General features: G+C 43.4%; 1 protein-coding gene and 1 long non-coding RNA gene across 7 annotated transcripts in view; one reads left to right on the plus strand and one right to left on the minus strand.

Annotated features, from left to right (window-relative positions):
- Nucleotides 1–23675, minus strand: part of efnb1 (ephrin-B1) — a 150668-nt gene that overhangs the window by 15269 nt on the left and 111724 nt on the right. For all 6 annotated transcript variants that reach the window (XM_015059323.1, XM_015059321.1, XM_015059326.1 and 3 more), the window contains one exon: nucleotides 5024–5116. In XM_015059323.1, the coding sequence (XP_014914809.1) occupies nucleotides 5024–5116 (93 nt within the window). The remainder of the gene's footprint in view (nucleotides 1–5023; nucleotides 5117–23675) is intronic.
- On the plus strand, nucleotides 8480–19445 carry LOC106964073 (uncharacterized). The gene is made up of 2 exons (XR_001428317.1): nucleotides 8480–15308; nucleotides 18962–19445. It is a non-coding gene; the product is annotated as an uncharacterized LOC106964073 (long non-coding RNA).

Below are 23675 nucleotides of genomic sequence, written 5' to 3' on the forward strand. Positions count from 1 at the left end.
AATTTTTAAAAAATTTGCTTTCCCTTCACAATTTTGCTTTTTTTTTAGGCCCCCCCCCCCCCCTGTCAAATCACCAAACATCGAAGCTTCTTTGATGTCAAAGTGCTAAAAAGACAAATACTGGCAAACACACATGCATCATAAATGTGTCTAAAAGAATCTGTGCACATTTTATACTGGAATCAATCTCCAAAGTACACAGCACAATGTGCAGAAAGATTGGAAGCGGACACAGGAGAGAGGGTTGGAGGGGTGCAGTGTGATCTTGGCGAGCAGAAGGCACGGAGCTGCAGAGACGGAGGATGTTTGAATCGAACACACAATAACATCTGGGGTCAGAACCGAGCGGGGCTTTAGTTTTTATTGTGTTTGCTAAGACAAAACACACTGTGGCTGCAGAAGGAAGCGCCTCGGGGGGGGAGTGAATAATGTCTGTTTTCATTATTGATTAGTCTAGTGAGGATTTTTATGTTTAATTTTGGAGAAGAGACGAAAAAAATATGCAGAAATATTGCCCTGAGGCACGACTTCTTCAAGTTTCATCAAATAGCTAATAAAAGAGAGAAAAGCCTCAACTACCAGACGGCAGAACGGGCTCTTAAAATATGCATTTTATTTATATATTTTATTTGTTAATCTTTTATCTGTACTAACACCACATTAAAGGGAGAATGCTAACAGAAAGGAAGTGCAGCTGCTCGTAAAGTGGAAATAGTGAGGAAAAGTCCCCTGAAATGCATAATGTCAAAGTACTTTCTTATATGCCACCTATTCGGTGTTAAAATAGGCCTTCATTCTGGGAATTATATTTGACATTTTCAGCACTTTCTGCACTCGCAGCAACCAGCTGTACGGCAAGAGTAGGAACAAGAAAAATTCAAACCCTTACATGTGGAGGATGGCCACCCTTGAAACTTAATGGAAGAAAAAAACAAAACAAAACAACAACAAAAAAGACAATCACTTAAAAGCAACCAAATCAACACCCTGCTTCAAATAGCCCAGTGGGCTGGACGGGCGCATTACGCATCCCAGCCCCAGAAACCGACTTTTTGAAAGCAGCAGCAGCTGGGCACGCTGCATCTATCCGAAAAAGGGTTTTTAGGGCGCATCGACTGTGAGTGACAGCTCCGCCGGGTGAGCGATTTTGGGAAATGAGTGCACGGCTCTGCCGAAGTTGAGGAACAGCCGGGAGCCACGGCAGCAGACCCTGACTGAGAGGAACTTTCCTGGAAGTTTCCTCGAAAACGAGCCCTCCGCCCCCCACAACCCAATCTCGTTTTCAGCTCCCATTAGAATATGGAACTGTTTCTCCTAGATAGCTCTGTGTCGGCCCGCCTGCGCTCACGCAGCGTTGTTGTTGTCAGCCCCCGCCACGCAAGAGTCACAATCCCAGGCCATCGGCTGCTCAAAATGACCTACATGGAGAGCAGACGCAGAGGCTGTCTGTCTCTGAGATGGCTGTGGGTATTTTTTTCACCGCATCTGCTGAATTTGTTCCCGCTCAAACCTTGCTAGCATCAGCAGCTTGTTAGTTTCTACTCCCCCACATTCTGCACAGGATACAATGTTGTCATCTCACTCTCTGGCACATCCACAGATTCCCACACACGCTCCATTTTCATTTTTTTATTTCTTTTTACAGTGTCTCTTCAGTTTATTTCTGATTCAGTGAGATCCAACTCTTAGTCTGGAATCGGATCGCCGTGGTGGGCAGATGTTCCTCTTACTGTCTGTTTGGGTCAAAACAAACCGCTCTGAGGACGCAGGAACTGTTTACACAGCAACACATCTGTGTACTGTACTCTGTCAAAGCCAGGATGTAGAGGTCCGGATCGCAAAGCGGAGCGGCGTGGAAAAGAGAAATGCGTGATGCGATCCAAATGCCGCGTCCAAGGATATCTAAACAAAACTTGCCTGTTTACCTCCAGCATTTTTAAGATGACGTACACCCCGGGCCGCGCACTTACATGGAAAATATCAAACGGGCGTCCGCAGGGCGAGAATCGCAGCCGAGGAACATCAGAGGGCAACTCCTGCAACTTGGAAGTGGAGTTATTCCATGAAAGTCATCAGTCATTTGTTTGTTATTTCTTTCGGATTTCTTTTCTACACAGCTTGCGCGTGCTGTTCATTGGTATATGAGAGTCATTCAACATGTCTCGATTCCCCCCGCAGGGCCGGGCGGGCGACGTGGATACGATCATCTGTCATAATACGGGCCTATGCAATCGTATATCGCGGCGTACGCAGCGGCGGTCCGTTTTCCATCAGTGCAACTTGAAACTTTACATCCAAAATTCCTGGACAGGAATTCGATGGCGAGCTAATCGGATCACTTCATCACGCTGCAGAAATGACACAGCGCGGTGCATGCAGGGGTCCTGAGTCGTGGTCGCTTCCCACAGACAGAAACCCCCCACAAGTAAACAGATAATTATTGTCTCTCACTTTTAATTATGATCAAGCAGTTTTACTGCACTTGACATCAATGAATTACACTTTAAGCTGCTTCGCTTTTGGTTAAAGTTTCTATTTTTCTTAGAAGTCTGAATGTGTGGAGTTTCCATGTTCTCCTTGTTCAGGCATTAGTTCTCTCCAGGTACTCCAGCTTCCTCCTGCAGTCCAAAAACATGGTTGTTGGGTTAATTATTAACTCCAAATTGTCTTTAAAGTACATAATTTTTGATACAAGTGTGTATAATGATGTTAAAATAAATATTTTAATACAAAAGAACAAAATTATACTGAAATATTTTGAAAAGAGTAACTTTAATTTAAAAACATTAAATAGGTGGGGGGGAAAATCTGCCACATTAGATCCAAATTGGCACCTCTCACCAGGTAGAGAGACATTACTTTTACTTTTCTCTGTCACTAAAAGAATTTAATTAACAGATCATGGAAAATACTGAATAACTACTGAAGTCAAGTTATCTAAGCTACTCTTCAAAATAGGAAAATCTAGAAAATATTTAAGTAATGTGAAATGTGTGTTCCTAAGTCAGGAAATGGCTACATGAAAGTAACTACTTGTCTAAGCTTGTCTATCTAGACTGTCAGTGCAATAATTAAAAGGCTTAAAGGCAACTGAGATAAACAAGGCTGGACAAGGACCCATATTTATCTCACCGCCACACTCAGGAGGAAGAATATCTGCAAAGCAGGGAATTAGTTACATCCTAGAGCCATAAAGTCTACGCAGTCAGATAAAGGTTTTTGAACACGTCTTTACCAAATATTGCCAATAATTGTAGAGGATGCTGTAGTTATTGAGGGGGAAAAGATCTTATAAAGAATTCATGAAACCCAAAGTGGTCCTTGAACTTTATATGAAGATGAATTACCTTGGTTTGAATTGTAATATCTGAGGTTCTGCTCATTTGTATAATATTTGATATGGATTTATTCATGAACACTTTCCCTATCTCCACTTCGGTGTAGATAAATCCAATTGACTGTGACACTATCATCAGATAATATGAGCAAAAAGCTCAGGAAGCAGTTAATTGTAAAAATATTGTAACCGAGACACATTTCAGCTGTCTCATTTATGAGCCAATTATAAAATCTCAGAATGAACAATCAATGAGAGAAGGAAAAAACATGTTTTTCCAATCTTCCTCCAGATTCTGGTACCTTGATTTTCCAAATTAAAAAAAAAGCACTTCTTTTTTTCTTCTTTACTTTAATGTGAATGGAGGAATTTGAACCACTAAGCAGCAGTTCTGTCCTTTCTCTCCTTAGCCCAGTAAAGACGGTTCTGACATTGTCGCTGATTCACGAATGTTAAGACGAGGAATGTGACAGCGTAAGTCTTCATTCTGAAAATATGTTATAGTTTCTGAAGCTCTGACATTTACCACCACCCACACTTTGTGAATCTCCCCCAAGTTCTTGAATTTTCTTTGCTTCATAATGCTGTGATTATCCTACTTGATTGTGCCCCTTTTTCTAATACAGTTATTTCTTTCCCTCAACTTTCTAATAATTCCATGCTTGGAAACACACCACTGTGAACAGCCAGCTTCTTTAGAAATAGTCTGAACCCCCCCCCCCACCTGAATTTTAGGCGCCAATGATCAAAATTAACAGAAACCAGCAGAAATATATGCTTAAAGTACTTCACTATATTACAATAATCAATTTCACATTTTAGTTTTACTTTCTGAATTGAACTGCCAATTAATTGTTTTCAGACGTTCAAATTCATTGTAATTTGAATGTTATTGTAATTTGAATGTTATTGTAATTTGTACATCCCGGACGAGCCCCCACTGATTGAGAAATATGGCTGAATGTTGCAAACAAAAGAGAAAAATCAACTCACATAACACCAAGAATCAGTGAGACGTGTAAGAGGGTGCAGATAATTTGGGTAACGGCATTTACCCAAATTAATGCTATTATATTTATATATAAATATAATAGCAATAGCTGGTTCCTAACTAGTTAGTTAGGAACCAGCTAACTAATTAGATTACTTACATAACATTACAGAAGTTGGCTTTATAGCTTTCCACCCTCCTGCTGATATTACAGCTTATTATGGCATGAGCTATAATATCACTGTAATTGCCATGTAATGACTTCAATTTTAAAACTACAACTTCTATTTTGACAGAAGGGCAACACAGTTTGACAGAAATCATCACACACACACGTCTGTTTTTTTTTTTAAAAAACATTTTCAGGGTTAAAATGGAAATGAAACAAGAAAATTTGTTGAATGTATTTCTTTAACATCAAAAGAATGTCAACTTCATTATTTTATCAAAATTTAAACATGATATAGAGGTTGGTAACAATTCTGAAAGGAAAATTGGAGAAACCCTGCTGGCAAGTGTTTTACACAGAACAGCTCTACAGTTCCAGAGATCGCGTCTCGTCGGACGCTGCTGGCGGACAAAGTCACGGCAGGCACACACGGCGTTAAATGGAAATGTCACACCAAAGTGAAACATGGCTTCAAGGCAGCAGCGCTTTTCTTTGTGTTCTACATGTGAGGTGAGCGCACACTTACCTTGCCCGACTTTCATGATGACTTTCATGGCTCGGCTCTTGCACACGCCTCCCTCGCGGTTCTCCAGGCCCTCGATCGTGCCGTTGGAGGTTGCTGGAGGGCGGAGGTGGGGGAGGAGGGATGGAGGAAGCAGGACGAAGAGAAGGGTGGAGGGAAGAAAGAAGGCAGAAGAAAGAGGAGAGATGGTGACACGTTGGTTAATGAGCACGTCCATAACGCACAGAACTAATCAATATTTACGACAAGCTCTGATTAGCTGTTGCAGTGATTAGCAGTTCTCACCCTCAATCAGTGGCCAGCGCCTCTCAACGCCACCTCTCATTAACATAAGATAGTGAAGTCAAACGCAAAGGAACAACATTACAGTCCACTGAGGTGGCGAAGAGGAACTCGGTTAGACCTCAAACAGTGTGTGCGAGTTTGTGTGTGTGTTTTCTGTTTGCGCATAGTTTAGCAGTGAGGCACGGCTACCAAAGCTCCAGCTGCCTGCCAAGTCCTTCGAGCAGCTAACTCCCTCTGGGCCACATGTGTCACCACTTGCTGGTAGTGCAGCGAGCTAAATGCCTCGCTCAAAGTTCTTGCTGCATCCATTTCTAAATTAGTGCACGGACACGCGGAGTGTCTCCGCTCGTTTCAAAGCCCGGCTCTGATCCGGCCGAGGAAGGAGAGTTTAGGGGTCCGGCGTTGTTTATCCAATGTCACGGTCTCTTCACGCGCCGCGACACAATTGGCTGTCTATTTCCAGGCCCATGATAATGACCCGGGGAGACAGAGTGTGACTCCAACCTTAGCACTGAGCAGTTAAGCACGAGGTTGTGTATGTGTGTGCGCATTGGGACATGAGACGATGGCTCTAAGTTTGGAATTCCCCAAATGATCTCCATGACCGCTTACTCTGCTCTTTTCCTTCCTCTCAATTGCTTTTGTTTCTCTTCCTCGCCTTATCCATCTAGGTCTCAAATCATTCCACTTTTTATATATACATATCTGTAATGTCTGCCTCTCCTCCTTCCTTTCCGTCCCTCTTAACTCAATAACCATCTCCCAGGGTGATTGCTTCAGATGGCACCCTCATTACGATGACATTGTCTTGGAGAGGATGCTTATCTAATGACAGCACAAAGAGAAGCAAACTTGGCTGCGGGGCAGAGGAAGGAGGGGAGGGGATGCGGGTCCAAACAATGCCTGACAAACACTGGAATACTTACTGGCATGGCTGAATCAATGTTTCTACATGCGATTACTTGCTATAAACTCCTGTATCAAGCTGTTGAAATGTGGCTCCGCAGCTACGGAAAACAACAACAAAAAAAGAAAGGCTCATCTAGTTGATTCATGTCCTGTCATTCCTAAGTGTTATTAATGCTGACATTTTGTCACCTCCCCCCCATCCCGAGGGATTCCAGCTTCTTTACTTCAGAGAAATTGAACAAAACGAAATAATGAACAGCACTAATATTGTGTTACGCTATCAGATGGCGCTCGGCCTCTAAATTACGAGGGCAAGCACAACATTTTGCTAGCATAGCCGGAGTGCGTGATAATTTGTGAGGCTCGCTGTGATAACATCTTGTCAGGAGCTCTTTGGCGAAATCAACCAAATCCCCATCGGCCCCCCCATAAACTCTGGTGTAGACTCAACACAGCTGAGGGAAGTGGACACTGAAATACACAGGAGGGGCCTGGACAACTAAGTGCCGTGCACGAACAGAACAACATTTCAAATTTACGTGCAGCATTAATGTGAAGGAGCGCTCCAGGCTTAGAGAGCCTGGTGAGTTATCTACGTCCTGTAATCTATAAAAGCTGCGGCGTTATTTCTTTAAACTAAATGTTAAGTAGTTTTACCTAAACAATACATCAAGCTAAATTTGTTGGATGAGATTTGGTATGTCGGTAAGATTTTAAACAGCTGTGACTCACTAAAGTGTTTTATCTGAATGAGCATTAAAAGACGGATTCAGTTTTTTTTAATTTAATTTACAATAAAAAGTGAACCTAAAGCGGGATGTTCATCACAAAAACTGACAATTTTCACGTTTTCTCAGACATTACCAGGAAATCGAGCTTTAATGTGAAAAATTTGAGTCAAGTGAAAAGAGTTTACTTGGAGCCTGAACCCTTCAGAACCACAAACATTTGTTCTACATATTCTTTTCTTCATACTTATTCAGTTCTGGAAAATTACATTATCAAATCCCATACTTCCACAAACTTTGTAGGAGCTTTTGTAAAATAAAACATCCATACAATCTGGATACATGTTTATTCAAATACAAATTCTAATAATAGTTTTGGCTTGATCCTAATAATGCTTAGACTTTTGAAAAGAAAACCATTATTAATTATATCAAAAAATTATGTCCACTTAAATGTAGCAAACGACTCCACTCATATTACGACTTTTAGCCACTATTGTGAAGAATAAAATGTTATTAGAATGGAAACTTTTCTTGTAGGTTAAAAAGCATTTGTTTGTGTTTCAAATCAGTTGTTTTTGTGTTTTTATTCCTTAAAAATATTACCCAACTATTAGGTTGGTTTAAAATTTTATAGTAATAGTAAATCAAAAACGTTTTTCTTGGACCAAAAGTTTGATGTCGGTTGTAAATCTGACATAAAGCAAGTAAATGAAAAACAACCTGAGTGTGATAATGAGTGTGTTTACCATAGGTTAATACTACCATTCACCACAGCAAAAAAATAAAAAATAAAAATTAAATAACCAACAGACTGCTGGTAGCATCTACAAGAACTGTTCAAAAAAGTTAATACAAAATTAGTATGAAATTTGCTAATAAAAGTCTTAAATAGCATGAAGATGCTGTTTTTTATTTGATCTCTTTCAATGCCCAGTGAATTCATAAAAATAATTTTGAGCCTCACAGTAGCAAAGTTTCTAGTTGTTCTACTAAAAAGGGTAAATTTTCTCCCAACTTTCTGCCATCTTCCCTAAAACCTGGTCAGATACTCACTCCAAGTTGTCGGGGTGTCCAGGGTTACCGCTCCGCAGTATACGCAAACCGCATATATTCAACACAAATGTTGGACTATTAGAAATGACATAATTCGTTCTTTGTGTACAATTGTAATATCCTCTCTGATGAACGTAGCTCTCCTGCAATAAATCCACTCCACACAGACTACAGTGCCCAAAATGCTAAAAGTCGCCATGTTGAAGGTACAGATGAGAAACACAGTCATCAGGGTTTTTACGAATATCTTTTGAATCACATAATTTTCAGATTACATGCAGCTCAAGTCCTGGATGTCAGCACCGAAGCTGGGGTAACGGGTATAAGGCAAGAGTTGAAAATGGAGAGAAGGAAATACTTCTTCAGTAATCTAGGTTATTGGTAAGTCTTCACATTTGGCAAGAGTCAGTTTATTATTATTATTATTATTATTATTATTATTATTATTATTCTGGCCTGAATCTAGGTTGTTTTGAACCCAGCAGTTCTCAGAGTGTAACCAAGGAGCCGTGACTTGTTTAACGTGACGGAGAGGTGAACTGGACTGCACCCGGTTGTGATAGAGTGGGTGCTGATACAAGCACTATAACCTGATCTGTGATTTTACACCCAGTTTCCTCTCCTCTTTCCATTTTCCCCCCCGTTTCCAGGGGAAAGTTACACCAGAAAAGAAAAAAAAAAAAGTCGAACCTCTTTGAAGCTCAAGCTCAAAGGCGCTTGAATAATCTCACTAAGAGTGAATTTTATATCCACTCAGGGAGAGCAAATCTTCTCAGTGTTAACTTACTCCTGTCGTCTAAATTAACCATTCCTTCAGGCTGGCTGAATGGGGCCTCTGCATCGCTGATGTGGCATAATGATAAGTTGGCCCTTTGAGGCTCCTGTTTAGCCCAGCGACTGAAAGGGAGCTGGATTTATAAAGATGATCGCTTCACATGTTGTTTGCATTCAGACCATGTACAACGTCACATAATTCAAGCCATTACTGTACCGCTGGAACTTCATAATCTGATTAACTGTGTCCGATCATAACCACATTTCCTTCTGCGAATCCATCTTTTAAGCGCTGCTCAAGATGGAAATCAACTGCAGGAACCAACTGTTGCGCGCTCTCAAAAAATGCGCTGCAAATCTTCAAACGGACCTGGAGCCTCTGCCTCGGCTGATTTCGGTTTACTCACATCTATCGTGTCAAGAGATCATGCTACAACTGTGCCAGCCACGTTTGTCAAACTCCCTAACCCCACTCGACAACAAGGACACACTGCCAGATTTTTTTTTTTGGTATTTTAATCTAAAAGCCTCTCACTCTATCTTCTCTTCCTCTCGTTCAATTTTTCCCTCGTCTCTTTCTCTCTCTCTCTTGCTCCCTCTCGTTTCATCCCCCGAGCGCTGACGTTAATCCAAATCTGGATTTCCAGATATTAAAAGGCCAACAGTCATGTCGCGTTTTGGAGGGAGGAAAGTGGGGAAATGGGTCTTCCTGTGTGTCTCGGCAGAGATAAAAACACAAGGGAGGGATGAAGGGATGACAGGACGAAGAACAAAGACAGGACCGGTCCACCGCTAATGATTGAGTGGAACAAACTCAGCGGTCCAGAATACCCAAAAGAAGTGGTCATTGCATGAAGGAATGCTGCGTTTTTGAAAGAAAGCGGCTGGCTCCATAAGAGGGGGTTTGTGTGATTTAAGACCCTCTTTGTGGGTGTGGATCGTTGGCCACAGAGTGACTAGTGGGAGAACAAAAGATCTACAGCTGCTGAAGTCATAAGAGAAACCAGGTGCCAAATGTTGATGTTGGGAAATATCTACAGTACAATGACGTGAGCCAAGAGCAAAGCTCCTGTTCCAGCGCTACATATGTTCTTCTACTGTATTTTTGCCTACAAGAAAACATATTAAAGGAGGTTGTTTTAAAGTAAAGTTCTGTTGAAACGTTGTAAGTTTCAACAGAACTTACCTGCAGTAGTTAACTCATACAGAATAAATCCAGATTCGTTGGTAGTGGAGCCTGAAGCCAGCGGCTTTAAACCCCGTGAGCAAAGTTTCAAAAGATGATGATGCCTTTCTTCTAATTAATGTGAAAAAGTGCAGAAAAGCCAAAAGTGAAAATTCTGCTGCATAAAGACATCTACAGATGTCTGAATCTGGCTGAAAAGGGGGGGGGGGGGGGGTTGCTCCACTGTGCAAACTGGTTTTAAACATCTTTGTTCAGGCTAAATTTAGACATGTGGGCTAAAAAGAAGTCAAATTTTCAGCATAATTTTCAGGGTTAAATAAAGGCGTCCTAAAAAAAAACCCCTGCGCCGATGTTAATGTTTGGTGGGAAGTCTGACAGGAGAAAAAAACAAACTTCCACACTTTTAAAACAACTCCAGGCTTAAACGTAGCTGTTTATGCTAACTCTGTTTTGCTAGTTCTTTGGTCCACATCAGAATTCATGTAAGAATTCACACCTCCCCAAATGAACCAGACTTTCCAGGCAAACGAACTACAGTTTGAACAAAGCGGCCTAAGCAAAGGTGGTGTGAATGAACGGACCTTTTGTCTTGGTCCAATCCAAACTAGTCGTTAGCTTTAGTCTTTGCAACAAACCAGCTTGGACTTATGATAAGTAACGATACCAAAACAGTTGCCTCTTCAACAGAGGGCTATGAAAATCCCAGAAATTTCCCATTTAACATTCATATTCGAGTGAAGGCCTCAACAATCGACTAAAAAAAACCCAGATTTCACAAGGACATTCGGGGTGGAGAGGAAGGACTGTTCCCCAAGGTGCTCTGGGAAGAGGAGTGGGAGACGTGTTGCGGGATACCAGCGCTGAGTGGTCCAGACAACACATGCTAAGGCTGGAGCGCGGTGCAGCGGTCTATATTTATTCTCAGGTCTGCTAAATGAGGTCACTCAGGTGGTCCTGGTGAATACATCCCCCCCAACCCGCCCCATATCCATCATGAATCATCTACTGCTTATTATTCCTGTTCGGCCCAGGAGGAGTGGGGACGAGGCGGGTGGGGAGGGGAAGCTTTCACACAGAGCAATAGGCTCAGTGTGGAGCTAGCCGCGGCGTGCACGTTTGCGTGCGCAACATCTGCCCAGAGCACAAGCGCAGGGATGGATACAGCCCATGTGACAGACAGAGAGCAGGTTGTTTAATGAGAATGTGGATGAGAGGTGACATTCATTGGCTGCCTCTCACCCACAGCATTCAGACTCCCACTCAGAAGAGCAAAGGCAGGGAAAACGGTAGGCGCAGTAACCACTGTCAATAATGTCTACATTCCCCCCCCCCCAAAAAGAGAAATGGGAGATAAATACATAAGCGGGCGACAACTACCATCGGATCACTCTCGGTTAGCGTCAAGGCGGGGAAGAAGAAAACACCGCCGCCGCCGCGCGGAGCCGCTTCATCGCGTTTTTCGAGCAAAGCAGGGCACAAAAACGACACACTCCATTCCAGTCAGCGTGTTTACGTATCAAACAGAGCATCGCCATAAAAATGTCCATTTCTCAGAGCTGCGATTTCCCTATCTGGGTTTTTGTTTACATTAGTCGGGCAGAACTGAAGTGCTGAGAAGCAAAAGAGAGCCTATTTGCACAAAATATTTCACTCCTGAACGAGCACAGGGAGGGTTAGATTAGGTTTATGTGCCTGATTCCAGAGATAACCCTCCCCGGCAGACCTGGCGCGCACACAGGGGAAGCATGCGCACACGCGCACACACACACATGCACACACACGCACACGCGTATATGTGGATGAAAAAACACATACAGACAGGGGTTGACAGACTGGAATAATACTGGGGGGATCTGGATGTTTGCACTTTGAACCTTTTCTAATCCTGAGTATTAGGGCATGGCTAAAGCCTGATTATAGTGGAATGAAATGGATCTAAATAGATGTCCCAGCCCATCACACTTCCATTTCTTTTGTCCCAGAAATAGGAATGGAAATCAGTAATCAACCTTCCAGCCCTCCTGCTCGCCGTCTCTCTCCCACATAGCCTCGTCTGTAGGTTTGGCATCAGCCAAGAAGATTCGTTTAGACTTTTTTTTTTTTCTCTTTTTATCATCTCAGATGAGTCGAGCGCTCTCGGCTTGGCTGATGTTTTTTTTCCTCTCCTCTCTGCCTCATGCTTCTCTGTCGTAATAGAACCTGGCAGACAATATAAAATTGTCACAGCTTCAACGCTTGACAAGCAAATTTTTTATGCTATTTTGTGTATCCAATATTGAATTTGGGTCAGAACAAATGTGGTTTTGAGTAATGAGGGTGGACACAGCTGATTTTCTCATCTCTCTCTGCTTCTCTGTTGCCTTTCCTTTTGGTGGCGGTCGCTTAAAGCTTCGCCACGCGGTACCTCTGATGTTACTGCGTGCCGTCTGCTCCCAGGAGCCGCTTGGCCGCGGTGTAACGGTAAGCAGGGTAAGGGGTCAAGGTTTGTGGTGCTTAGCTGCCCGGCGTGAATGCAACTGTTGCTCTGCTCCCCTGCGTCTCTCCACAGCCAGAGGGGGAGCTCCTCTCCCACATCCCGATTAGTCTGCTCCCTCACTCTCACACACACACACACCGGCTCACATTTTGTCTCGTTACAAACATCATTACATTTAGAAAGGCATTTTTCAACGATAAAGAGGATAATTCTTACATGGATGTATGTTTGGGATTGGATTAATAGGGTACTTTAACATTTTTCTCTGCAGACCCCCTTTTTACTCTGATACCTCTAAATAAAAACAAGCATCAGCGCCAACTGTGTGTACTTTCATCTCGCTGTAACTGCATCGCTTCTGTGGAAGGCCTTTTGTTAGGGAATAGTAGTGAGCAAACGGCATCGTGAAGAACAAGGAACACAGAAACAGCCAAAGAAGGATGTTTTAGAGGTCAGGTTAAAAACCAATATCCCAAAATATATTACACAGCACTGCTTAATCCATTAAGTGAAAAAAGAGAGAGCATGGAGCAGCTGTAGCCACCCAAACTGACAGGCTAGGACAGGGTGTCCAAACTTTTTGTCTCTTGGGCCAAAATTGTGGAGTCGAGAGGACGTGAGGGCCAGAAAAATGTCACAAATTTAATAAACACTTGTACGATGATGTTTTGTTTTTGTTTTGCTTTTTTTAAACTGACCTGATGATGTAATAGTTTAATTAAACAAATGAAACAGTCTGATTTTTCTGTCGCTGTTGGAAGGAAATGTGTAAACTATTGTAGAGCCAAAACTTGAGGGTTTTCTTTATTTCATTTTTTTCTCTTTTCTTTTTTTCATGTTTTTTTTCTTTTTTTTTTTTTTTGCAGATTTACCTTATTAAAAGACACATTTGACAGGTGTTTATTAAAATGTAGTCAGCTCGGAGCAGTATAAGCAGGACTTGGGGCCCCTCTGTGTTTGGGGCTGGATACATTTTGTCTTTGCAAAAGAATGCAAAAAGTGCGGTTATGTAAAGATTAGTACTTTGTATTTGAATAAGATTTCAATTTATCTCTAATCTTTCTGCTCCAATTAAAAAAAAAAAAGTTTCCATCTGGATCAAACTGGGGAGAATAACCTGCATTATTCTTTAACTTTAAGCAAAGTAGTCAGGACCTTACTGTCCCATACATCAAAAATAATATGTAAGGCTGGAAACTAACATTAGACATCAACCTGAACACTCCGTTCCCATGGCGATAGATGGTGGTGGCAGCATCATGCTATGGGAATACTCTTCCCAGAAGGCGATCCTGGAAGTCAGGCAGTCAGAGTGTAATGGGGTGGTTTAGATTTAATTATATTCACATCCAATAATGTCCCAGTCAAAGTTCACACCTCAATGATCCAGCTGAGAATCTGTTCTGACTGAAGCTGCCTTACAGGTGCAGCTGCAGACGAAAGATGGTCCTAAAAATAGACTCAAAAAAATTTGACTTCTGTTATTAAAGAAATCCTTTTAAAAGCACAAATAATTATCCTCGTCTTAGCAATTATGTTAAAGGCTATTTTGTGTTATTTTATCACATGAAGTCCTGGTAAATTGTAATGTGGTTATAACATAAAAAAATGTCAGAAGGTTTACTGGTTTCTCACACTTTTGCATGAAACTCCAGTCCTGAGAAGTCAGCAGACACCAACATGGGCGTGCAGACAAACAAATACAAGTTCACACACACACACACACACACACACACACACACACACACACACACACACACACGCACACGCACACGCACACGCGCAAGCTGCCTGCATAGCCAGAAGATCAGGCAGGACTTAAAAGCTCCTCCAGCAGCAAAATTACAGGGTACCTCTAAATCCTCCCAGCAGAAAGCACTATGCTATAGCGCAGGGTGGGGTGAGGGGAGGGGGTGAGGTAAAATAGAGGTGTGTGTTTTTTTCTGCATGTGTGCATGCATGTGTTGATGTATGTTAGCGAGGTAAAAGTGGGGCTTGTGTGTGGGGCACAGGGCGAGGGAGGCCAAAAGAAGATGCAGATGCATGAGATTTTTTTTTTTTTCTTCTCCAGAAAAAAGTGCAGGAACGGCAGATGAGTGAGACCTGATCTGTCTGATGTGTGCTGGCATAACTGCGTGTGTGCGTGTGTGTGTGCACATAGGACAGTTGTGCGTGCATATGCCTGCGAGGGGAATATGGAAGGAGGTGATGAAGTGAGGGGTTGAGGGAAGGAGGGACTGCCGAGCTGAGTTTGGAAAGAGGAGGTGGGAGGTGATCGCTCTCTGTTTAAGTGGAGGAAGCATATGTGCTTTGGATTGCATGCACGTGTGCGTGAGTGTGTGTGAGAGTGTGTGTGTGTGTGTATGCCAGCTTTCTTCTCTCACTCACACTCAGAATTTCTCTTAAACGCTCCATTAGACTCCTTAAATGTGTGTACTTTGGATTCTGTGTACATCTGAATAACTCTGCTGAAAGTTGCGACGTGTGGGCATGTGGACTTATCGCGATGTGTGTGCATGGCCTGCGAAATGTGTGAGCGACTAAAAAAAGATGTGTCTATATGCTCACAAATATTCATGAACAAATCCGTTCTCCTATTTATTTTTTTTTTTTTACTGTCGATGTGCTTGGATGTGTGTGGTCCGTGGACATCAGTCAAGAAAGCAGCCCCGCATTGCCGAGCAAAAGGCTTGGGCATTAAGGCCCTGCACAGCCAGCACCACCACTGGGCTGGTGCTTCAAGTCTACTTATGACAGCTTTTAACCTCTGCAGAGGACCTGTCAGCAGCTCCCAAAGTGTCTTTGTGTGTAGCTCAAAGACAGGGAGTGTCTGTGCCAGCCTCCCAGTCTGCAGTCAGAGAGAGAGAGAGAGAGGTTTGGCATCTCTCTCTCTCTCTCTCTCTTTCTCTCTCTCTCTCTGTGGGTGTCTGTTGTGTCACCTCCACAGTGGATCCAGCGGGGACAGAGCTTTTACCTTTCCACTCTCCATTTCCTTATCCCTCAACAGACCGCAAACCACGAGTCTCCCATGAGGAAGCACAAACGTTTCCCCCGCGCACTGGGTTTGGACGATATCTTCAAGAGACTATTTTTTATTTTTTTTTTAATTTAAGATCTTGAGAGGTTACATATGTGTGCCGAATTTCACAAACCTCGATCAAAGCAGGAGCTGGAACTGACTGTCTGAAGTCTCCTGGAGGGAACGGTGGATACGTTTGACCACAGCCGCAAAGATTTCACGTTGCCGTTGGATTGATGTCCAGCTATGTCCAATGTAGAGCAGACCCAATGACCCAGTGCCTGTTGTTAGACTGGAGCTTCGCTAGTTGAAACTGTGTGGTAATAATATCAAAAGCCACAGCTACACCCTCTTACGTCATCATAGTTTTGTTTAGCAACATCAGCTTATCTATCGCCTGACACAGTTTTACGCTGATATGGACAAAAAGAGTCAGAGAGCGCTGTCTATGAGAAAAACGTGCCACTCTGACTTATCAGTGGGCGGGGCTTAAGTGATGTCACTTTTTTTTTTCCATGTTGTTTTTGTTTCCAACCTGATTACCACCAACTGGGATAAATTTAACGATGAATAGTTGAGATTTTTTTTGTTTGCGTCATTTTTTTGTTTAATCGCAAATATTAATAGTTTGAAATCTGGCCCCGCCCACTTCCTTTGGTACATTTCACCCTCTAATAATAAGCTGTAAGCTGTTACATCAAATGTCAAAATGGCAGCTTTGACCCAAAATGGCCGACTTCGTTTTGGGTTTAGGACAAACTTCTAACCTGCAGAACATCAAAGTTCATATTCAATTATGTCTCAATGGGCAACTACTTTTACAGCGAATCACCATAAAAACAACAAAACTACCAACATTTATTTAGCTAGAAGGGGTCTGATGAGTTGTTTTACACAAATAAATGGTTGTCAACCCTAACATGTGAGCAGAGTGGGGTTTTTTTTCCTTTGTTTTTTTTTTTGTGTGTGAGAAAATTCAAGGTTTTAAGAATCACTTTTAACTTTCTGCCGTCATCATCAGCTCCAGAGCACAAGTAATGGATGGAGGTTTTAAGCACGATTGCCCTCGAGTGTACATGCCCTGTTTAAGTGAAGAACATTGTCAAGTGAGCACTGGATCATGAAAATGCAAACCCTGAATCATTTAGTAAACTGCATCTGGAATATTGTGTGTTCAGAGGAACAGAAACGGGGACAGAGAAAGTGGGGGCCGGGGGGGGGGAGTCGTTACCATACATAAAGTCAAAATGATGATTGTGGCCCGACATAGCCAACAATCAATTGGGTATAGGGCATACCTCCAATAATTACTTTGACCGTCTTGATGAGTTCTGCATGTGTACCAAATTTTATAGCTTTATGTGCCACGTCCAAGGTGGTGAAGTTTATGGGCGAGCAATTAAAACCCTTCTTTTTTTTTTTTCTACCTGTATCAACACAAATAAATTTCCTACTCCTTTAACAGTCAAAACTTTCTAGGAGTTTTTGAGAGAATAGCCAGGCCTCAAAAAAAAAAAAAAGAAGTAACTTCATCTAACTTAGGAAGAAACCAAATAAATTACACCAGCAGTTCATAAGCCCCAAAACCACTTTTGCTGTTCTCAACTAATTAAAGTTGCAAGAAACCTTGGCGGTACTTCGCCCTGCGTCCTTATGGGCAATACTACGTCAACAAGTTAGCACCCAGGTTCACTGGGGACGTTGTCAGTCAGAGGCACATAAAAACTCACACTCCTGCAAGTACCCATTGAAATTGCATCATTTGGCCAACAGAAGCTGACATGTTGTTTCGAGAGGAATAAGTTCAAGAGAAACTGGGTCAGACAGAGGAAAAAAAAAAATGCATTTCACTTCTCCGTTGCCGTGAGCTAAATACGGGTGTAAAATGTCAAAATAGTGGTTTCCAGCTTTCTGTTGGGTTTAGGGCGTACCTCCAAGAAACTTTCTTGTGCATCTTAAAGAGTTCTGCATGTGTACCGTTTTTCGCAACTCCACGTGAAGTCGGTCCGAGATGCTCCGGTCTTAGCTGACGATGTGGAGCGATTTTTTACGTCCAAAGTTGAGAGAGTTTCTGGGTATGTTCCGGCCTCCTAACAGACTATTCATTTGACGTAGGAAGAAAAAAATAGACTAAAGAAAAAAAGCACTCCAATGCATTCACAACCTTGTTCACAATAAAGTGGAGGACAATGTCCTACATGATGCAGTCAAAGCACACACACACACGCGCGCACACACACACACACACGCACCGGCACAGACAAGTAAACACGTACATACACACATGGCGTGGGCCGTGTGTCGGATCAGTTGGAGATAAAGGATGCAGAATAACAGGGGGACCTTGGGGAGCGGAGCAAGTCATCTGTCTCAAACATGAACAGACTGAGCGCGCTCCAACATGACATGATGTGGACAGACTCATTTTAAAGCACATCGCTTCCTGAGTCTCTCTCCAGTGACTCCTGCTCAGCCCTGCCTTTACCTAATCACTCACACATCCACTGAGCGCTCACACACACACACACATACGCTCACACACACACACACACATACGCTCACACATACAAATGCAAGCGTGGCCTGCTCGAGGTGTGCAAGCGCTCCTCTCGGCTGAAACCCACACGACCTGACAGGTGTACACCGAGGGAGTGCAGAGTTTTGAAAGCGGTCGATTGGTGCATTAAAACTCTGTAACCTGTTGGGGGGGGGGCGGAGAGGTGTGAGGAGTTACCGCTGGTAATGCTTTAAGCTGATGCAAATAGTTTTCGAAAATATGCGACGCAACGCCAGCACCCAAAGCTATTCCAATATTAATTCCAGAACCGTAACGACCGCCTGTAAAATTAAAGCCTGCGAAGGCTGAACCGCTGCCGATGTGGAACGTTTTTAGAAGGCAGTTTCAAACTTTACCAGCTATTTTAGCTGTAACGCAGTCCGTTGTGTGGAGAGTTTTGCCAGTAGCCCACACAGTCCTCCCTAATGACAGAGTAGCTAATTGGCAGTAATGGCTCTTTTCACCGATATCATCGAGCTGCAGCCCCGGAAAAACCCCAACAGTTTAGTGCAAATCACTTGCAGGCTAAAAACTGGGAAAGGAGCCTGAGGAAGTGACAGCGGCAGGCTTCTTTTCCCTCACATCAGCCACATCAGTAGTTAGGCTGAAAAGGAGGAAGCACTGTTTTAATCATACAATAACTTCAGAAGCGCGTTTGTTTTCTTTGTTCGCGGTAAACGTCGCTCCTCATTTATTAGATCGTTATTGTTGTTGTTTTTTTTGTTTGTTTTTTTAAAACTGTGTTGCAGACTTCAGCGCACAGGCATTAACACCCCTTAAACACACAAAACAAACAGGTGAACAAACACTTCTTGAGCGACACACACATACAGAGTTGCTCCTGTAGTCCTTCCTCTATGATGCTGCATCATTTGACAAACAGCAGCTGAAATGTTGCGTGTTGAGAGGAGTAAGTCAAGGAGAAACTGGGTCAGAGAGAGAGTCAGAAAGAGAGAGAGAGAGAGAGAGGGAGAGGAAAAAAAGTGGCATTTCACCTTCTGATTGGTGCAAGTTAAAGGTTAGGGGAAGATGCAACACATGCTGAGGCGCAGACGCACCCACAAACACAAGCTCAAAAAGCTAAAGGTTAATATTGTTCATGTGGGAGTTGCTGCGTCGTTGTTTGTCTCGCTTCCAACCATTATGTATGTGTGTGCAAGGCTTGTTTTCAGCTAACAATGTGTGCAGTTAACCAGGAGCACACAGTTTCATCCTTGTTAAAACAAGGGGTGGGGAATCTCTGCGTTAGTGTTTCATTAATCCCATCTTGCTTCTTTTTTCTTCTTCTTCTTCTCTCTTGTCACAGCAACAGTGGGCGAGATGCCCACTATTCCCTTTTTTTTTTCTTTTTTCAAACAACCACCCATTAATCTGCATCGACAATCAGTCAACATGACTTTTAAACCTGCACTTCAGCTTCGACTTTCATCCCCTCTCCCGCCGATCCATCCTCATTTGTTAGAAGGATCTTTGGTTGAGTTGACTGATGGCCTTCTGTCGCTTATATCAAATTAAAATATCCATCCAGCAGGTTTCGCCGTGCACGGTGTCCTGCGAGAGCATTTATAGCAGTTGAAGTTTTTCATATGTTGTCACTGTGCAACCACAGGGTTCACTGTGTTTCACTGGGATTGCAGTGGGACAAAGTAGTAAGTCATTTTAAGGGCGAGACAGATTCTTGGTTTTTAAACCTTTTTTTTTTTTTAGAAGCACGTGTACTGAAAAATGACGTCTATTTGGTATGCAATTTCAGTAATTGCAGTTTTATTTTGGAGGGGGAAATGTTTCTGCTGTGCACAGATACAGACTAGCCTTAGCCACTTAGCCTTTCTCTGCTAAACAACTCCAAGGTCGATTGGTGTGGATGCAGATTGTTTGTGAATATCAATCTCAAGTCCCAGACCAGGGCTTAATTAATTACACTTTAGCTAATGTTTATCCAATTGTCTCTTGCGAACACAAGCATCTTTTCTTGATTCTTCTGTATTTATGTCTGTCCATTTCACTAGTTTTTCCTTGACAAGCTTACCAGTCTCTATCGGAAGAAAAAACATCCCCACACCATGATGCCACTGACACCCTGCTTCGCTCTTAACATGGTGTGCTGGGGTTAATATGTTGTGCAGGTTTTCTGCATATTGCATGCAGGCCAGAAAATTCACTTTGGGCGTCATCTGCTTGCCTCAACACACACTGACCACAGAAAAGGGGAAAAAATAAAAAAGTTAGCCCTGCTCTGGATAAAATGTGTGGAATGCCCCTATTGGAAAAAAAAAAAAAAAACTACTTTGGAATCCCATCTGACTTTCATAAAAGTCAAATCGGTCTGCTCTCAGAAACTTTAAACATCATGAAAAACGTGCATCCATTTTCATTCTATTATACTAATTATATATTCTTCAGAGGAAGGCTTGGGGCTGCTGAACAACTTCATGTTTCTGATGATCTGCAGAGAGAGGGCTCCGTCTAAATGCAGTTTAAAAAAAAAATTTATAGTATGCCATTATGGTAGGAGATAATTAGTAAGTCACTCATGTTCGACGGAAAACTACCGTTGTCCCTTCTGTTTGCACCACTATTAAGTAAATGAGGGGTGCAGGCACCATGCAGTTAGCCTAAAATGTCTATTTCAACTGACATTTAACCTTCACTGTAAAGCAAAGTGCCTGCTAACAAAGAGTACAGCTCCTATTATCCTATTACATTGCCCCCTTTGTGAATGCCTTTGTATGAAGCTTAGCAAAAGATAAATCCCGGTAGCTATTTCCTAAGTATTGGTGGGTGGCACTGATATCGTCAGGTTGCACATGTGCAAAAATCAGCTGACAGATGTACACAGAAGGCCTCTTTAGCGAGCTCGCTACTCAGCGGGAGGCTCATTGAAGTTTTCGTCTTGCTTCGTTTGCACTGATAATCGTGCGAGGTGAACCCCGGTTCACTCGCTAACTTCCAGCTGTTGATAAAAAAATAATAATAATAAAACCGACCCACCTTTATCCATACTAGCTCGTTTTTTTTTTGTTTTTTTTTCTTTTTCTACCGGCCTTTCTTGTGGCTGTTGAGAGGAAAGGTGATTTGGGACTCTGGACTCCAGAGAGGAGTCGATCCACCTACAGAGCGGCGAGCCACAAATCAGCGCGATAAAAGAACCGCTGGGATGGATCGGAATGTGTTGAGATAGCGGTGGCATGTCAAAGGGCACGAGGGCTCTGAAAACCTCAACTGACTGAGGAGGTAATTTGCGAGTGAACTCCCCCCTGAGGGAAACCAGAGCCGAGGAATTGGAACAAATCAACAAGCCAGAACGGTGGCAGACGAAGTATCTGGAGCTCCGCCCCTTTCCTGCCGCTACATGTAAAATATGATCAGAAAGGTGGGAGGGAGGCGGGTGGGGTTTTGCATTTGCGCAAATGTTTTAAGATGATTTAGTGCGCGCGCGCCGAATCCATCCATCGTCCACAACGAGAGCGGCTTCATTTTCACTGACCTTTTCAATCCGGCCTCCGGAGGAGAGTTATGACAACTGAGCCGGCCTTGTGTTGCACGGCACACAATAACACACATCAGCAATGGCGAAACAAACAAACAAACAAATGATAACTCCTGCCGCAGGCTCGCTGGGCTTCCCATCTCAAACAGGTGATGCAGAGCAAAATGGGACGAGGCGTTTGAAAAGGCGAGGGACGAGGCGAGGAGTGGAGTGGATGCAACGCTCTCTGCTGAACTTTTTCAACCAAACACGTAAGTGAACGAAGGGGGGGAAGGATATTAGTGAAATCCTCACAATCTGAGTGATGAAAAACGGTCGATGGCAATCAATGACATTTATGCCTGCAGTATCCCCATGAACAAATAGCCGCCTAATTGCCTGAGCACTAGATTAGAGCAGAGAGCGCCAGTAAAGGCTTGGGAGAGAGACAGAGGATGTACTTGTTATGGAGGAGAGAGTTGATGTCAGCCCATCTGTTGTCCACTGAATCAAAATCTGCAAAAAAAAAAAAAAGAACGACAAACAAAGACGGGGATAGGTGTGTGGGCGCACACATGTCCCTTGTGCGTGGTTTGATTATTTTTGGACGTGGACGCCTGTGTGCGCCCAAACCTCCCTTGAGGAGAGTTTCTCTGGTACCTGCTAACATGTTAGGGGAGCTGACTGGAGCCAACATCGTTTCCGGTCAGAGCAGTCCTAATGCATAGTGACACACACGTACACAGACACATGTTGACACGGAGGTGGATATGAAAAAAAAAATGCTGTGGGAGATACGAGGGGAGGGGGGTGCAATGAAGCTAATGTGTAAAGCACCAGAGATTCCCACACGGCAGTGAGGCTTCTCCAGCCCTGACACGCAGGAAGCAGGGAAAGAGAAGCTCTCCCTCCTCTCCGGTACTCGCCAAAATCCCAATCAGAGAGCAGAAGCGGACCGCAGAGAAAAAGGGCCGCTGATTGCGTCCTAATGCGCACAAAGCCCGCACATCCACGCGTGTGCACTCACACATTGATTGCGTCCCAACCAGCCCAGCCCGGGTCTTTTCGGGCCGCTCCTTTCTCCTCGCCTCTTATATCACTTACACGGTAAACCCGCGCTGATCGGGGATCAGTGTTTTTTTTGGCACAAGATGGTAAAAAGAAAAAAAAAAGAGTCCAAGAGCTTAACCTCCCCTCTTGGAGAGAGAGGAGAGGAGAGAGAGGATCCGGACGCCCTGTTCTCTAACCGACCCAACCTAAACACAAATAAACAGCTACAGGAGGAAAATGTCTGGCAGACTCGGAACAATTTCCTGAAGGATCCGTCACTGCGGAGCGAAGAGACGGAGATGTGAGGAGGAGAGGAAACTAGGTGGTAGGGAGTAGGTTGGTTTTTAGATCATGTCGTCGTTTTGTCTTCTACGGTTTGAAGTCGTCCTGTTGAGACACAAGGCCTATCCAACGCAACACCACGCCTCCCCCATTCGATGCTGCGCACTGCTGCTCAGTCGCCTGAAGAACGGCACTAAAGGAGGGCCGCTATCCCAAACGCCGTTTCAACACAGTTGGCAAGCAACGGCGGGCAGCCGACTGCAGGCTCTGTTCAAGCGAGCTCCATCTGACAGACAAGAGAGCTGTGGTTTGAGCTCAGCTATTGGCCGGATAAGAAGTACGCTGAGAATATGTGTTTTTGGCAGAAACCGAAGGGGAACAACCTCAAGATGTCTCGAATCGAAATGGAAAACTGCATGAGTAGATTGTTTGAGATTATGGGCTGCATTGTTTAATTTTGTACTCTTGTGTTCTGGCATTCCTAGGAAACAATACAATCCTCAAAACTCCCTGGTTGGAGAGTTGAGGAGCCCAAGACTCTCTCTTTCTCTCTCTCTCTCTCTCTCTCTGTCTCTTGCTGCTGAACACTGGGGGATAATTGGCTAAAAGAAGGTTTCTTGCACTGATACAGGGCTGGGTAATCAATCAACAATATATATATTTCGATAGACACGTGATCAATGTAAACAGAGAGTACTTCAGGTAGAATGTTCAAGAATTTCATTAAACTCCAATCCAGAACCGCACAGCATTCTGGGGGACGTAGGCAGGGGAGGAAAGGCTTTAGCCGCTCTACCTCTCGCAGCCAGCTTCGCGAAGCTGGTGGCGTCAACAACCTCACTCACTCTTTGGTTACCTAGCAAC

The sequence above is a fragment of the Poecilia latipinna genome, unplaced genomic scaffold (genome assembly GCF_001443285.1).
Source record: "Poecilia latipinna isolate Pla-1442-1.1 unplaced genomic scaffold, P_latipinna-1.0 Scaffold1620, whole genome shotgun sequence".
Taxonomy (NCBI): domain Eukaryota; kingdom Metazoa; phylum Chordata; class Actinopteri; order Cyprinodontiformes; family Poeciliidae; genus Poecilia; species Poecilia latipinna.